Source organism: Arvicanthis niloticus, chromosome 2, assembly GCF_011762505.2.
Source record: "Arvicanthis niloticus isolate mArvNil1 chromosome 2, mArvNil1.pat.X, whole genome shotgun sequence".
Taxonomy (NCBI): Eukaryota; Metazoa; Chordata; class Mammalia; order Rodentia; family Muridae; genus Arvicanthis; species Arvicanthis niloticus.
In genome coordinates this window covers 123499049-123515858 of record NC_047659.1, presented here as the reverse complement: position 1 = coordinate 123515858, position 16810 = coordinate 123499049, and the positions used below count along the sequence as shown (strand labels likewise).

Below are 16810 nucleotides of genomic sequence, written 5' to 3'. Positions count from 1 at the left end.
CCCCTAAGTTCCTTCCAGCAATGGCTTCAGCCACTCATTTGAAATCTCACCAGGCACATACCCCACACCCTGCCAACAACTCCTATTGCAAGGACTGAGGCAAGCCACATGGCAGGGTGCAGTTAGGATTTTAATGGTAAGATGGTGGTAACAGGTGTGGACACTACTCAGGGAGGAAGGAAATTTTGGAAGGTCCTTTGGGTGATCTCAGGTAGATTTTGTGTAGATGATAGAGATTTCTCTTTCTAGAGAGAAATGCCACTGGAAGTAAGTTGAAGCCACTGGTGAGTAACCTGGAACGTAAACAGGGAGAGAGCATCAGGACATTGTCTGCCTCAGCGGCAGAGAGAACAGGCTTTCACTGGACATGAATTAGATCCATGGTAGCCTAGCTTTGCTGTGTCTACTCAGGCCTACTGTGCCCAGCATGGCTGGGGCATCTAGAGAGGAGAAGCAGATTTTTAGTCTTGTTCTTGCTCCTTGTCCTGGCCACTTTTCATCCCTTCTTCTGGAGCAAATACACATGGAAAAAGATTAAGTAGAGGCCAAACCAGGGTGAGGATTCAAACCATGGTCAATGGTCTATGCACAAAGTTAGGACTCAGTCAAAACCTCCCGATTCATTTAGTAACACAGACCCTAGCTCACTCTGTGTTCACGTTGCTGACTTTGCATTCAGGGTGTGCTCAAACTCCGAGTTTAGCCTAGAGTCAAGATCAGGTCTCAATTTTTTTTTTCTCTGTGTAGAACTGGCTGTCCTGGAACTCACTCTGTAGACCAGGCTGGCCTCAAACTCAGAAATCCACCTGCCTCTGCCGCCCAAGTGCTGGGATTAAAGGCGTGCGCCACCACCGCCCGGCTAGGTCTCAATTTCTTTAGTCTTGTGACAGAAGCAAAATTAGGCTTGCCTTGGCTTCCTGACAGACTGCTGTGCACAGAGCCTACTTGTGTTTGATGAGAATTACCCCCAAAGGCTCATATAATTGAATTATATTTTGTAATAACAGTTACAAAAACTATTTGGGTAGGATTGGGAGGTTTCAACTTATTGGAGAAAGTGTCACTAGGGATGAGCTTTAAGATTTCAAATGGCCAGGCCATTACTAGTTAGCTCATTCTGCCTGGTAGTTGTGTATCAGTAAGTAAGCTCTCAGCTACTACTCCAGTGCCATGCCTGTCTTCCTGATGCCATGCTTCTCACCATGATGGTCATGGGACCTAACCTTCTGGAATTATGAGTCTTAAACTAAATGCTTTCTTTTACAATTTTCCTTGGACATGTTGTTTTCTAATGACAATTTTAAAAAGTAACTAAGACACTGCCCATACCAGCAGGGGTTGTTATGGCATCCTCCTTCTTCCTCTTCAGATGGAAACTGGCAACTGTCCTGTCAGAGTAGCTGAAGGAACCAAGTCAAGATTAGCCTCGGTCTTTGTCATGGCAAATTGAACAGAAACGCACTAAACTCATTCCCTCCCTCCAGCCCATCACTCTGTCACCTGTGTGACCTCAATCAAGTACATTACTATTCATTTGTGCCCCACTGTACAAACTCTTGTGAGGACCCAATGAGGTGGTGGAAGACACAGAAGGACTGTGTAAGGGAACATATCCATAGAAGGACCACCTCCAGAGCCTGACACCTGGTGCCTGATTCCTGTTGTCCCAGAAACTCTGTCAAGTATGAGACGATAAGGCTCAAATGAAGCTTCTAGTGAGAAGAGAAGGAGCCAAAGGCCCGCGTTGGTCAGGATACAAAGTCCCTGTATCCCTGTATGGGATACTCCTATAGCTCTTGCCTTGTCCCATAAAAAGCACTCCATCCCCAGGCTGTGACTTACAGAGGAGACCCTGAATAACACTTGCATTCAGTTTGCTGAAGATGTGCTGGAGCACTGGACATAGCTGAGAGACAAAAAGAAGGTGTGAGGAGGAAGAAGGGGAAAAAGAAGGAAAACAGTTGAGACTTTGCTGGGATCACATTGCCTACCCCAAACAGAGTGACTCATTTCCAGGATTCGAGTACAGTTAACTTTGCAATCTGGAACTATGGAATTGCAGCAGTCTGAATCAGAACTGTCCCAGGCTACTAAGAACCCACCATCTCAGGGCATCAGAAGTTCAGGATCTGAAGATCTAGCATCCAGAACCCCAATACACCAGACTTCTAAAAAACCTTGAACTCTTGAACCCTGGAACTTTAAGACCCTCAGAAGGCTGAAGCTTTTGGGCAGGCCCAAATCCTAGTTCCCTGCAGGTTCTCGTTCACCAGTGTTTAAATATAGATGTCTAAATAAGGGTGTATTGATTGCAAGAAAACCTTAACTTAAAGGAAGATGTACTACATGTATGTGGTAAACTCAAGTAGGACCTGTGATTTCTGACTCTGCAGCCCAGCTACTGAGGAGGAGGAGGAGCCCACAGACCTCTCAAAGTGAAATCTGCCCGTCCCCCCAAAAAAGTATCCAGAGAACCCAACCACACCTACAGATACTGCTCCTTCCCATACCAGGCCTGTTTCTAAGTGCCAAGAGCTGGGGACTTACAATGTTTTGCAGCAAGGTTGACACTGTATTTGTAAGGAGAGTAGATATATCATCCAGAATACTGTTGATGAAGAAAAATCGTCTGGAAAAGAAAAAATTTGCAAAGCTTGGCCAAGAGTTCAGTATAGATCAGAGAGTCTTCTGGAGATCAGGTGACCCACAACCTTGCTCTTTGGTCTCATTTCAGCTAGTCAGGATGGACCATCCCTGGACATCTGAGCATCTCATGCCTAAGTAGCTGTTTCCTCGGTGCCTGAGCACTCATCAAAGCCCTAACAGGTCACTACTCACTCAGACTCTTATTTACAGAGCACCAGGTTGAGCCTTGGGACACTGGACAGCTTTTAACCTCCTTCATAAACAGGTCTCACTGAAGTTGCCTCCTCCCACCTTCAGTTCTCATCCAGTTGTTATCTCCTGGGGCAGCCCATGCTGAGTGTGCACTGAAGTGAGGGGTTTCTATCCTTATGCCCCACAAAGCATGATGATGATCTGTGTAGGGCTTTTCATTGTTCTTGAATTCATTGACAGACCAAATACTTTTCTGAATGCGTTTTCCTCATATGTTCCAGGAAACAGAGAGCCTGCATGTTTTCACCAAAAGGTTCACCAGAGCTTAGAACAATGTCTGCCTAGCACAGAGCAGATTTTTTGTTACAAAAATGGGTAAGGGGGGCCAAGTAGATAACTCGGTCCACAAAAATATTCACCTTGTAAGCATAAAGACCTGAGTTCCCTTTTTAGTGTCCATATTTTTAAAAAGAAAGAAATTCTAGCTGATAGCAAATACATGTAGTTCCGGGGACTAACTGGTCAACCAGCTTAGCCTACTTCGTGAGCTCCAGGCCATTGACATCTGTGTGTGTGTGTGTGTGTGTGTGTGTGTGTGTGTGTGTGCTCACATACAAACACATTCTACCAAACCAAAATAAGTAAGTAAAGGTTCAATTAAATATACAGTGATACCTTATATGATGTCACCCACATTTGGACCCAATCCTCAAGAGACAGAGCAGGTAGATCTCTGATATTGAAGCTAGCTAGAGCTGTACAATAAGACCATGTCTCAAAATATGTATGTACACAAAAGACAACAGAGACTAGTACTTGAAGGCTAAGGGTATCTTCTTACAAGAAAAAAAGAGAAGTAATCTAGCAAAGACCCTGAAAGATGAAAATATGAAAAGAGTTGGAGTATGAAGAAACATGTTTTGCATAAACAGAACATCTATGCAAAGGTACTGTAGTAGTAAAAACTTTGTATGAAGCACAAAACAAGACAATGGGTCTAAATGCAAAGGTACATTATGAGAGCATTCTTGGCCATGTGTATTCAGAACCAGTGGAACAGCATTAGTTTCCTGGGGCTCCTGGGCAAACTGAGGTCCTGTCATTGATTTGATATTAGATCTTTGGTAGAGGAGAATGGGTAATCTTGGGACATGGCTAACAAGACTGGAAAGAGAGGCCATACCTCTGTTTCTGACCAAGGATCCCCAACCTCAGCCCTTGACTCTCAGGCCATGTTTTCTCTCCCAGACACTGGGTAGTATCACCTCTTCCCACCCCTGCATGAGCCAAAACTGCTTTATTAAGCATAGAAATAAAGGCACAGATTTTGAGGGTCAATGGGGATCCATGATGAAAAGACAGGGATAGGATGCCAGAACCTCACTGAAGAAATTTTTCAGAGGGTAAAGATTACTTCAGGACAATCAGAGCCCATGCTAGCTTCTAATTTTCCAACTGTGTCCCACGTCCATATGGATGTAATGTTAACATCTTAAGAGGCATGAGGTACACTGACCCAGATGAAAGACACCATAGCTAAATACATGATTGTGGCTAGAGAGGTCCATCCTCCTGCTTCAGCAATGGAAATGAATCATCCCTAGAGTCTCAGGGATTATAGTTCTTGAGCTCTTAAGATGTTCCAGGCTCTCTGCTAAACATGTTTGTTTTCTCATATCTTTATCCCAGTAGAGTAAGGATCTCTACTGTTCCAATGCACAACCTCAGAAGATGAAGCTGCAGAGTAACAGAGTTGAAAATGTTGACACAGTTGATTCTTGAGGCTACTCCAATTGTGTGTTCCACTATACTGCTGCCCAGGTGTAAGAATAGGGTTAAATTCAGGGGTCCTAAAGCCTCCCTGAGAGCCCAGGTCTGCTGGAATGAATGAGCCTTACCTGCCCAACAAGGAAATGGAGATTTTGTCTTTATCACTGGAGCATTTTCCTATGGTCACCTCAGGAAGGCCAGTCTGGGCATTGGTTTGAACAGTGACTGAATTTATGAGATCCAAGGAAACAGCAAAGTCGGCTGTCTTGCCAACGAAAGGCCTGCAGAGAACAAGAGTCACACTAGACACGGGTCTAGAAGTATTTGCAGTTTGCCCCAGTTTTTATCTATCTGTGTGGACCTAATCCAGTGTGTCTATGGGTGCAATGTTATAAATGACATGTGTTCAATGTCAACATTGTAACAGTAGTATTAACATGTTACACATTCTCTACAAAATTTACACATTTATATTAGACTTTCTTGGGCCATGCATGTTTAGTACATGCAAGATTTTTGCTTGGCAGGAGACTAATACTTAAAACAATTGCTAATTTTTTGTAATATAATTGTAACATGGCATAAACTGCCTGTGGGCATTCACTTATAAGTATTGTACTTGGTTTAATCCGTTTAATCATGACAACAGTATTAGGAGAGAACCATACTCCTTTTTTTAAAGTGAGAGATCCTGGCCATACAGAGGTTAAGTGACTACCTGACTACCCCAGGATCTTACATCTCATTCCTTTATAAGTGCATCAAATACAAACATCCCTGGCCCTCCAATGGTCCAGGGTCACACATATACTAGGCAAGTGTTCTCTCTGAAAGATTTCCCCCTATCTCTAGAACATCTTTTGCATGGATTCTTGGACATTTTTCTAGGTCTCTCATTTGAAATTTTAAAATCTTTAAAATTTTATTTTACTTATCCAAAAAATCTACCCCAAATCATGATTTCCAGTTTCTGTGAGAGATCTTATCTCAGAAATTAATGTGACACACCACCACATTGAGGCCGATTGTTGGTGTTGACCTCTGAACTCCTCGACATGGGAGTACACACATAAAGCTGTATACACATGAGCACACACATGTAACACACACACAAAAGTAGACTACATAGAACATTCATTTGAAAGAGAATTAACATGCCCGATCTTCATTAGAATACCTTAAGGGTTGGAATTTTAGGCCTCAGGAGGTCCCTCTTTTACAGATTAGAAAACTAGAGGCAGAAGTCACATAGTAGCTGGGAATTAAATGCCTACTCACACTGGCCACATTGCACTGCACTCTCAAAATCCAAGTACATATACTCACAGAACCACGGAGATGTCCACAGCCAGGGGCAGCTTCAGGTCAACGCCTTTGCCATTGGAGGACAGATCAGCTTGAATATCCAGGAATTTGAAATTATTGACCTTCACCCTGTTCAAAACACACACATGCCCTCTTGTCCTGCCTCTTTGTAGCATTTGCACCTCTCCTCATCACCCTCTTGTCCCCCTACATCCTGTGCAGAAGTGTGAGCCTCCACACTCTTAGGCACAGTGCACTCAGGGAGGGAAACAAGAGGCTTATCCATCTGTTGTTGATACTGAGTAGTCAGGTAGTCCCTTTTCTGGAAGCAAAAACATCAACTCACAATAAACCATTCAAAGATGTAAAGCTTTTTGCATTTCCAAGGTTCATTGTGTTCAATGTTTCTAGAATGTTGTCCTTGGCTGATGTCAAGCTTGTGGCTTGCTGAAGTGACTCCACGTCCAGATTCAGGTTCTGAGCAACACCTATCAAAAGCGGTCACCAGTCAGTGCCCTGCACCACTAGGGAGTGGACTTCCATCCTTTTGGTTTCTGAGAAGTCAGTTTCCCTGTGCTGTGTCATTCAGTCCCTGCAACAACCCAGTCAGGGCAGGATTGCCAGTAGGGAATGCTTGTCAACAGCTACTACAATTTAAAATTCAAACTCTTTAAAATTTTGGAATCTCACTTTCAAGAATTTATCCTGAGCCAATATATATTGGCAAGTCTCAATTAGAGTAATGTCCCAGCAGTGTTTATTTCTAATTGATAAGAGCAAAGCAGGAATTGAACCACCTATAAAAGACAACACCGCCCCTCCCAGCAGCCTCTGCAACTGCAGGCATGATGTTTATTAGAGTTTCTCCTGGGACCAGCTAGCTGAAGGGACCCATATCAACTCACCTTCAGAGACAGAATTCAGAACGCCCAAATTGCTCACAGCATTGCCAACATTACTAAGAAGTGGTTCTGAGGTCCCAATGAGCAGGCCACACAAGACAACAAGGCTCCCAAGTTGGAACATCTTTGGTTCTGACAAATGGAGAGTCATAGTAAGAAGAAGAACCAAAACCCCACAATTAATGCCTGCCTCTCTCACGTTTACCTTCCAACAAGACAGATGTGCTTCTCTTTACAATAGGTAAGAAATGGAGCCAGTGGGGATGCCCGCCCTCAGGAGTGAATAAAATAAGGCCAAATCTGCAATGGAATTTGATTCAGCCACAATGAAAAATGAAGTCATGGCATTTCAGGAAATGGATGGGACTGGAAGTCACTGTGCTCAGCAATTCAGAGAGGCGAGATACCCTATTTTCTGTCATTTGCAAATAAGATTCAAATGTTTGTGTATGTGTGTGTATATCTATAAGATAATATATACATGCACATATGCATATACAACACATTCCCAACCTTGCCTGCTCATTTTCCTAAGTTATAATTCTGTTTAGTTATGCTTCAGTGAAACTTCACACCTTCTATGAAGCCAGCTTCAGACACTTCCCCAGAGACCAGTTCTAGGTTCCCTACTGTATGTCTCCACCAAGCTTGGGGCAACACAGTCCTTAGGACTATAGCTATGTCTTCTGTCATTATTGAGCCCAGACTCCAATAGGAAGCCTTTCTCTACACACTAAGACAAGTCATTGATGAGTAAAGTCTGAACAGTCAACAGAACCCACATGAGTCTAGGGTGTCATTAGTCTGACTCAGTATCATTGTCTTAGGGTTTCACTCCTGTGAACAGACACCAGGACCAAGGCGACTCTTATAAAGATCAACATTTAATTGGGGCAGGCTTACAAGTTCAGAGGTTTAGTCCATAATCATCAAGGTGGGAGCAAGGCAGCATCTAGGCAGGCATGGTGCAGGAGGAGCTGAGAGTTCTACATCTTCATCTGAAGGCTACTAATTGAAGACTAATTTCCAGGCAGATAGTGTGAGGGTCTTAAACCCATATCCACAGTAACACACCTACTCCAACAAGGCCACACCTCCTAATAGTGCCACTCCCTGGGCCAAGCATATACAAACCATCGCAATCATCTATGTCTTCAAATTTTTCCCAACACAAACAGCACCTTCCCTCTGCTTCTTCCCCAAAGCCTCCTGAGGACTCTCGGTGGGAACTCACTTTAGTGGAGGCACTACTCACTGGTTTGGAGAAGGATGCACACGAAATCCTTGTTTCTCTGCACAATCTCCTGGGATTCTGGGGTAACTGTGGCCTTATATTGTGGTTCCAGGATGAGAATCAAGCCCCATTTCCAGGATGTTCTAAAGAGACTCCAAAGAAAATACCTAAGGTTAGCCAAGGTATTCCAACCCAAAGGTCACCCAGGATGCTTGAGTGACGGTGATGAACCTTGTTCCAAGACCAAGGCCCTATGTTGTTAAACCTGAGGCTGCCAACAAGAGGTCAGTTCAGTATTGTCTGAAAAAAGATCCAGAATGAATTGATAGAAAAATGTTCTGTTGGTATGGCTCAGAGTGTTTGCCTAGGCTAGCCCAGTCATCTTTTGAGAACTCATAGAAAAGCCAACAGTTTCTGGTTGTCTAATGAGTAGAACTGTGACTCTCAGGTCACTCGGACCACCTTTCCTATGCACCTGACCTGTATCCCAGAGCTGTCACCACCTCTGCTTGGCAGAGCCAGCCTCAGGGAGGGATGCTGAGAGGGGGCAATAATGACATCCCTCCACATGTTACTGACTCGAGCATCTGCATTTTAAACCAGCCTCCTAGATGATTTTTGTTTAATGCTCCCCCAAGGCTATTATTTCTCAGAATAGAAAATTCCAGCAACACTAAAAGTAAGAGAAGGGAAAAGGTGTGTGGCCATTGTGTTGCAGAGGGTTAGTCTTTCTTTATGGAGCCAGCATGACTGGGTGACTGGCTCACATCTGTCCTACCTTGACATTGGCCGTGACTGTAGAGTGTCTCTGTGAGCCACATGCTGCCGTTGGGTTGGAAGTAGATGATATGTGAGTTCAGAAGCCAGGGTGGCTGTGGTCTGAAGGGAGCAATTCAGTTCCCCTGGCTTTAGAATAAACCACAGAAGCTAGGAGAAAACTCAGAGACTCCATCTAGCATGGGGTATTACTGGATCCAGGGTTTCAAATGATTCCATGTTCTAATACTGGATTCATTCTCTGACGAACTTTACCAGATAAAGTAACTGAAAACTTTTTGGTGAAGACAGAGAGTGGTGCGTGGAGACCCAACTCCTACATGGGTTTAGAGGTTTATCAGTGAGGAGCTAAAACAATCCTCTGAAGAAGACTCCATCTTCTAGGTAAAATGTATGTCAGCAAGATGTGTTAGCCCAAAAGGCACTTGCTCCACCTGCATAAGAACCCATGTTTGTTCTCCAGAGTCCAAGACAAAGTGGAAGGAGGAACAACTCCTAATAGTTATCCTCTGACTTCAACATGTACACTATAATATGTGCACCAGCACTCACACATGAACAACACACACACACACACACACAAATAAAAAACTGTTAATTCTTATGTCAAGTAGATTGTAGCCTCTGAACAAAGATGATGCGACATCTCCTCAGGATATGGGGACAGAAGCAGTGGGACTATGAATCTCACGAGTGATCTCTATCTCACGTTTGCTGAGCTCACCCCACTGTGAATTTCAGAGCCCCAACTCTACCTTGAAAACTGTGGCTTGTGTGCACAGCTCTTCCCGGTGTGGACTACAGAAGCCTAAGCCCCTATAAACAGCAGTGACCACTGTTTTTTTTTTTTTTTTTTTTTTTTTTTTTTTTTTATGTACCATCAACTGTCCTGCTTCATCATGTTCTGTTTCCCAGGGACCTAGCAGGAGGTTCAGACAGGAAGGGGCTTTGCTGCAATGAGAAGGCAGGGCCTGTGCCCCAGGGGAGCATGAGAGCAGCTGTTTCAGCAAATGGCCTCCTGGGGGCAGCAGTGAGCAGTTCTTGTCCTTCCTTGGGAGTAGATGCAGACATTTGCCTGTCTGCCCTTCAGGTTAGATGCACTTCTTTAATAAGCCTGCTGACTGGCAGGAGGTTCATTTGAGAGCCTCATTTTCAGTGGAAGGAATGGGTTTCTGAGAGGCCTGCAGCTGCTAAGGTAGATCAAGGGTAGAAACCCAATGCTTGGGTCCTTCCACCTACATCAGGCTGTAGATAGCCAGCAGAACAGGAATGTCCCTAGGCTTGTACATCCTGTCTTCCACAGGCCCTGTTGTTTGAACTGGTCACCAAGGCCTAGGCCCATGAAAAGCCAGAACAACATAGAAACATGTGAGGGCTGAGCCTTGGGCTAAGGGCCTGGACAGAGCTGGGCCTTTAGGGCCTGGCCATTTTGGGTTTTTGTTTTTTTCATCCCAAATCCTGCCCCGTTCTTATCTTCTTCTCACAGAGTCCCTCTCCTATTCCCATACCCTTCTCAGAGAGGGTGGATCTCCCCTGGATATCTCCCCACCCAACAAGTCTCTGCAGGATTAGGGGTACCCTCCCCTACTGAGGTCAAACTATACAGCCCTATTGGGAAATAGATACCACAGTCAGGCTACAGCTTTAGGGATAGCCTCTGCTGTAGTTGTTGGGAACCCACACAGAGACTAAGTGGGTATGTGTCAGGAGCTTCAGAAGAGCCTGTGTGTGCTCTTTTGTTAGTGATTCAGTCTCTGAGAGCACCCATAGGTGTCTTAATAGACACTGTTGGTCTTCCTGTGGGGTTCCTAACCCCTTCAGGGTTTTCAATTCTCCCCACAACTCTTGCATGAGAGTCCCTGACCTCCATCCAATGTGTGCCTGTGGGTATCTGTATCTGTTTCTGTCAGTTGCTGGGTGGACCTCTCAGAGGTCAGTTATGCTAGGCTCCTGTCTGCAAGCATAACAGAGTATCATTAATAGCATCAGGGATTGGTGCTTGCCCATGGGATGGGTCTCAAGTTGGGCCGGTTATTGGTTGGCCATTCCTTCAGTCTCTGCCCCATCTTTGTTAGGTCCTGTCCTTGACATGAAGTGACCAAAGCAGAGGACATTGTGGCCTTGTAATTCTGTGAGCTAAGGTAGTCAGAGTCTGCTGTGGCCTTGCTGTGGATGGCTTCTGTATGCAGAGCCTCTTTCTGGCTGCCACTCCGTTCCACAAATCTGTGAGAATCCTGTCTCCACCTATGGATCACAGAACCAAGGACCGCTATGAAATCTTGTTAAGTAGGGTTTTCACACCCTGGGTACACAGACTGGGAATGCTGGAGTTAGACTGGGGACATCAGGCCTGCTGCTGGGGTTTATCCCCAGATGCCTCAGCTGCTATGAGGGTATAAACACCTTGTACCTGCATCTCCTTAATATAAAAGGCAGGCAAGTGCCTAAGGCATCATGAGGGTGGTGAAGGGACTTGTGGGGAATCCTCAGAGCCTGTCAATAGGACTTGAAAGATCTGAGTTCAAATCCTCACTCTTTCTACTGCTGGCTACATGACCTGGGATGGGGTTTTCTTTTCTTCCATGAAGTGAGATAGGAAACTGAAGCTTACCTCTTCACTATCCCTGGGTAGATAGCGAAGTAGATAACTGGGTAGATTCCTGTTTAGGTGGGAAACCTATGTGAGTTCCCTCACACTGGGCAGGCTGTGCTGCGGACTCTCCTGACAATGTCTGCTATTATGTTACATAGCAAACATAGAGGGCTCTTGCTGGGGAGAGGTTAGAATGTCAGAGGTCTTCTCAGGTCTGTACTTGACTACTCCGAGTCACCTTGGAATGAGCATCCATCAAGTGTACAGAAAGTCTCCTTTAATGAAAAGCACTTGGCTGTTGGGGACAAAAGACTGGGGCCATATGGGAAGTGGAATGAATTTCTCATTGAAAATCTCCAGTGAGGCATTAAGGATTAGCTGTCCCAGGGTAGGACTTCCTACATCCAATATGACTGCTAATCCCAGTTATGGCAGCTTCCTGTTCTCACTAACCCAAGCACTTAAGCAGTAAGCTGGTACTTGTTCCCAGTCACCACTCAGATCCCAGTTTGGACAAAGCTACTGGGACCAGAGAGGCCAAATGGTAAGGCTGGGATCACACAGGAACCAGGCCAGGCTGAAGGTTGGGGACTCTGCTCCCCAGACTTTCCTCACGCATAACAATAGAACATCCAGTCCCCAGACCTCCTGCAGGACAACCCAAAGTCAGCCTTTAACACCACCCACCAATGCAATGTCGATTTGCACTTCTGTAAGTTCTATATTACTGAACTATAACCCAGCTGAGAGAGAGAGAGAGAGAGAGAGAGAGAGAGAGAGAGAGAGAGAGACTCATCCACTTTACTTCAGTTCTCATAGTTGACCCAACAACAGGGAAGTTTTTGCATATAAAAAAATAAAAATAAATGTTGAAACACCTGCCATTTTATCACCACTAAAAGTAGCAATTAGTGAAATTATACAACCTTAGCAGCTGAAGAGTTTTTTTTTTTTTTTTTATTTCGCCTCAGCAATGTTGACATACACAATTTGTATACATAAAACAATGCCTCTTGGGCCTGGAGAGATGGTTCTACACTGAAGAACTTTTATTTCTGTCCAGAAAACCAGAAGACCCACAATACAGCTTACAATTTCCTGTAACTTCTTGCCCCAGGGGATTCAAAGCTGTCCTCTGACCTCGTGCGGGACCAGCACACACATGATGTACATAAACTCATGCAGGCAAAGATACTAACACATAAAATAAATAAATCTTCAAAACCAAACATTGCTCTGAGCTCTGCCAATCTGGGTTACACAGAGCCCCTGGGACCTAAGCAAGGGTCTTTCCCGCTCTCAACTGGGATTTGTGTCTTGTTCAGTGGAACGCTCCCTGAGCATTTGCTGAAAGCTTTCAAAGAAACCTGAAAGTGGACCTGGAGAGAGTTCTTGGTGGGTCTGGCTCCTCTGAGCTGATGGATGTCTGAGAGCTTTGCTATTACCATCTTTGTCACTAGAGCTGGCCCCTGAAGTATAGTGGGTGACAAATATTTGAGGGAGGAGAGAAGCATGAGAGAAAAGGAAAAGTAGAGGGATGACAGAGAGTAAGGGTGACGTAGGGGGGAAGGGGAGAACTAAAGCGAGGGTGTGATGGGGAAAGGAGAATGGAGAAAGAAACAGAGAAGACACAATGAAAGGGAAGAAGAGGAAGAAGGGATAGGACAAGAGACAACGGTGGGGTGCCCTGAGAGGGCAGGTACTGAAGGCTGGACCCAGGGTCCCTAGCCTCTCTAAGACACAATGGTGGAGTGTCTTGAGAGTGCAGGTGCAAAAGGCTGGGCCTAAACAGGCTAAAAGCCTGTTTATTAGCCTTGGCTGACAGCTTTGCTGCTTCCAGAGGGAGGATTGGGTTGGTGACCCCAGCCATTGGTTGAACTCCTCCATGCTCCTAGCTGACTCCCCAAGATTGACTTGTAGCCTGTCCTTTGCCCTGCATCAGCTTCCTGGGGCAGTGGGCCTGCCTTTATGCCTCCATCTGTTCCTTCCTCTGTTCTTTCTTTCTTGCACTGGAACCTCTGATCCTGTGGATTACTATCCATTAGCCTCTGCTTGATAATGAGTGTTGTGTTGGAGTCAATGATTAAGAATCTAAGTTCTTAGCTGAGCAGTGGTGGTGCACGCCTTTAATCCCAGCACTTGGGAGGCAGAGGCAGGCAGATTTCTGAGTTTGAGGCCAGCCTGGTCTACAGAGTGAGTTCCAGGACAGCCAGGGCTACACAGAGAAACCCTGTCTCAAAAAAACAAAACCAAAACCAAAACAAACAAACAAAAAAAAATCTAAGTTCTTGGCCCAGCCATGAGGGCCTTCCTGGACAGTCAACAAGGCCCGGTAGTCAGCCATCTCGCCACTGAAGGGAAGCTCCCTAGCCTCTCTAGCACCATGTGTTCATGGAGAAAGATCTGAGTAATAGGGAAGGGTCATTGTGTAGTGGTAAACATCCAGACAGAGAGACAAAGGCTGTGTGATCTTGCATACAGGAACCATCTAAAACTGATAACACTCAGATACACAGAGGATAACATGGTAATCACCAGGGCGGTGAAGAAAATGATGCTACCAAGGCAGAGGTGGGGAGTGGGAGTCAGAAATGGAGATTAGGAGACAAATCCCAGGTCTCTGAGATGAACATGTCTGGGTATGTAATGTACCAGGAGGACAGGATTTCACTTCAGGTGGGAGTTGTATAAGGCTCAGGTCTTCTTGCTCATAGCACTGGAGAAACCAAATATTTTAAACACATGGGCATTTCTCTTCTATAGAAGAGATTTTTATACCCGTGTCTGCTCAGAAAGCTGGAAATGGATGTGGTTTATAAGCTGGTGATTTTTGCTCTCTGTAGGACTAGGCCTCACCAAAATCTCCAGACTATTATGTTTATGCTAGACTCTTCCCAGACCCCTGAGCATTCTTTGTCAGTCAATAGAACCCATATTATGAAAAGAGGGCCTATGCACTCTGCAAGTGAGTTTAGTATTTTACTTATCCTGGATCCTTCTAGGATTTTACTAATTCTGGATCCTTCCTTCCTGGATCTTTATCCTGAACATTAGTTCCTAGTCAGTAGAACCATTCTTATGGAAGAGGGCACATATACTTTGCAAAGGCATTTTAATGTAGTTGTGCCTTAAGCTTTATTGTGATAATTTTCATAAGAAAACTTTTGTACTGTGCTTAAATATGTCAAAAATAAACTGCTTGTGGTCAAACTCTAGAAGTTTGAACCAATACCAGATAGCTAAGCTGCGTTGAACCAGATTTCCTTCTTGCCTCACATGGGCTGTATTTCTGTCGCCTGTGATATTTGCAGGGACCCCCACAGGGAGTCATGCTACCTGAGTAACTCTTAGCTGTCTCATATATACAATATATGTGATATATTTGTTTTTTAAGACAGAGTTGGTTGAAGGAATGTGTGCTGGTCTTTCTTTTCTGCCAGTCTCTGACTTCTTCAGGCTGAGGACCCTCATTCTGTCCTCTATAACCACAGCTGTCATTCTGGGGCTGGCTTCTGGTGGGTCCCAATAAACACCATACTGAGTAAAAATAGCAAAAGAATGCTATGGAATAAGCAGGTGAGCTGACTGGGTGATTGGGAGCTGGTGATGAGACCCAGAACCCAGCGAGCATCCATCTCCCACCGTCCCTCCTGTGAACTTTTATTCTCCATCCCAAACCTGTTTCAGCTACAGACAGCACATGTCCATCCTCGAGCAGGGCATGGAGGAGGGAATACATTTGAACATCTCCTCTACAGTCACAGTCTCCAGGAAATGACCTCTCTCTCTTTTCTGCATCAGTTCCTCCAGGCACCAGAGCGAGTCCTGAGTATGTCACATGTCACAATTGCAAATCCTCCCTGTCCTTTAGAGCACCTCTTATGTAACCACCTCACTTTCTGCTACACACAAACATACACACCACACACACACCACAGACACCACACACACCACACACACACCCCACATACACCACACATACACCACACACACCACACATACACACACATACACCACACACACACCACACCACACACACATACACCACACACACATACACCACACACACCACACATACACACACACACCACACATACACCACACAAACATACACCACACACATATCACATACACACACCACACACATACTACACACACCACACACACCACACACTACACACACCACACACACACACTACACACACCACACACACACCACACACACCACACATACACACACATACACCACACACACATCACACCACACACACATACACCACACACACACCACACACACACACCACACATACACCACACAAACACACACCACACACATATCACATACACACACCACACCATACACACACACATACTACATACACCACACACACCACACACACCACACACACACACTACACACACCACACACACACACTACACACACCACACACACACACTACACACACCACACACACACCACACACACCACACACACCACACATACACACACATACACCACACACACACCACACACACATACACCACACACCACACACACCACACACACCACACACATACTACACACACCACACACACCACACACACACACTACACACACCACACACACACCACACACACCACACACACCATACACACACACACATACACCACACACACACCACACATACACACACACATACCACACATACAACACATACATACACCACACACACATACCATACCACACACACACACACCCCACACACACTGCACACACACCATACACACACACACTGCACACACACCACACATACACACACATACACCACATACACATATATACCACACACATCACACCACACACACATCATACACACACACCTCACATACACCACACACATACCACACACACACACCACACACACACACATAAACACACATATACCACACATACAGCACATATACACATACCACACATATAACACACACATACCACACACCACACGCACCCCCCACACCACACACACACACACACCACACACCACACACCACATACACACACACATACACCACACACCACACACACCACACATACACACACCACATACACACACACATACCACACACACAACACATACACATACATACACCACACACACCACACCACACACACACCATACACACACACTGCACACACACCACACAAACACACCACACATACACACACATACACCACATACACATATATACCACACACACATCACACCACACACACACACACACACCACACATACACCTCACATACACCACACACATACCACACACACACACCACACACACACACACACACACACCACACACACACACACACACCACACATACACCTCACAT

The 16810-nt window shown here is 45.2% G+C and overlaps 1 protein-coding gene across 1 annotated transcript; it reads right to left on the bottom strand.

Annotated features, from left to right (window-relative positions):
* Nucleotides 1–112: 112 nt before the first annotated feature.
* Bpifa2 (BPI fold containing family A member 2) lies at nucleotides 113–6986 on the bottom strand. The gene is made up of 8 exons (XM_076928300.1): nucleotides 6819–6986; nucleotides 6260–6401; nucleotides 5935–6042; nucleotides 4737–4889; nucleotides 2548–2629; nucleotides 1843–1906; nucleotides 1330–1400; nucleotides 113–293 (listed from the first exon to the last, which is right to left on the bottom strand). Exons 1-7 carry the CDS (start codon nucleotides 6964–6966, stop codon nucleotides 1366–1368), a joined length of 732 nt encoding a protein of 243 aa, XP_076784415.1. The 5' UTR covers nucleotides 6967–6986; the 3' UTR covers nucleotides 113–293; nucleotides 1330–1365.
* Between the last annotated feature and the right edge of the window lie 9824 nt (nucleotides 6987–16810).

Coding starts and splice junctions, on each gene's coding strand:
- Bpifa2 (XM_076928300.1), bottom strand. CDS start 6,966: ATGACTCTCCATTTGTCAGAACCAAAGATGTTCCAACTTGGGAGCCTT. Junction 4,890..5,934: donor GTGGACATCTCCGTGGTTCT/GTGAGTATATGT, acceptor TGTTCTCTGCAG/GCCTTTCGTTGGCAAGACAG. Junction 1,401..1,842: donor TGTTATTCAGGGTCTCCTCT/GTAAGTCACAGC, acceptor TGGTTCCTTCAG/CTACTCTGACAGGACAGTTG.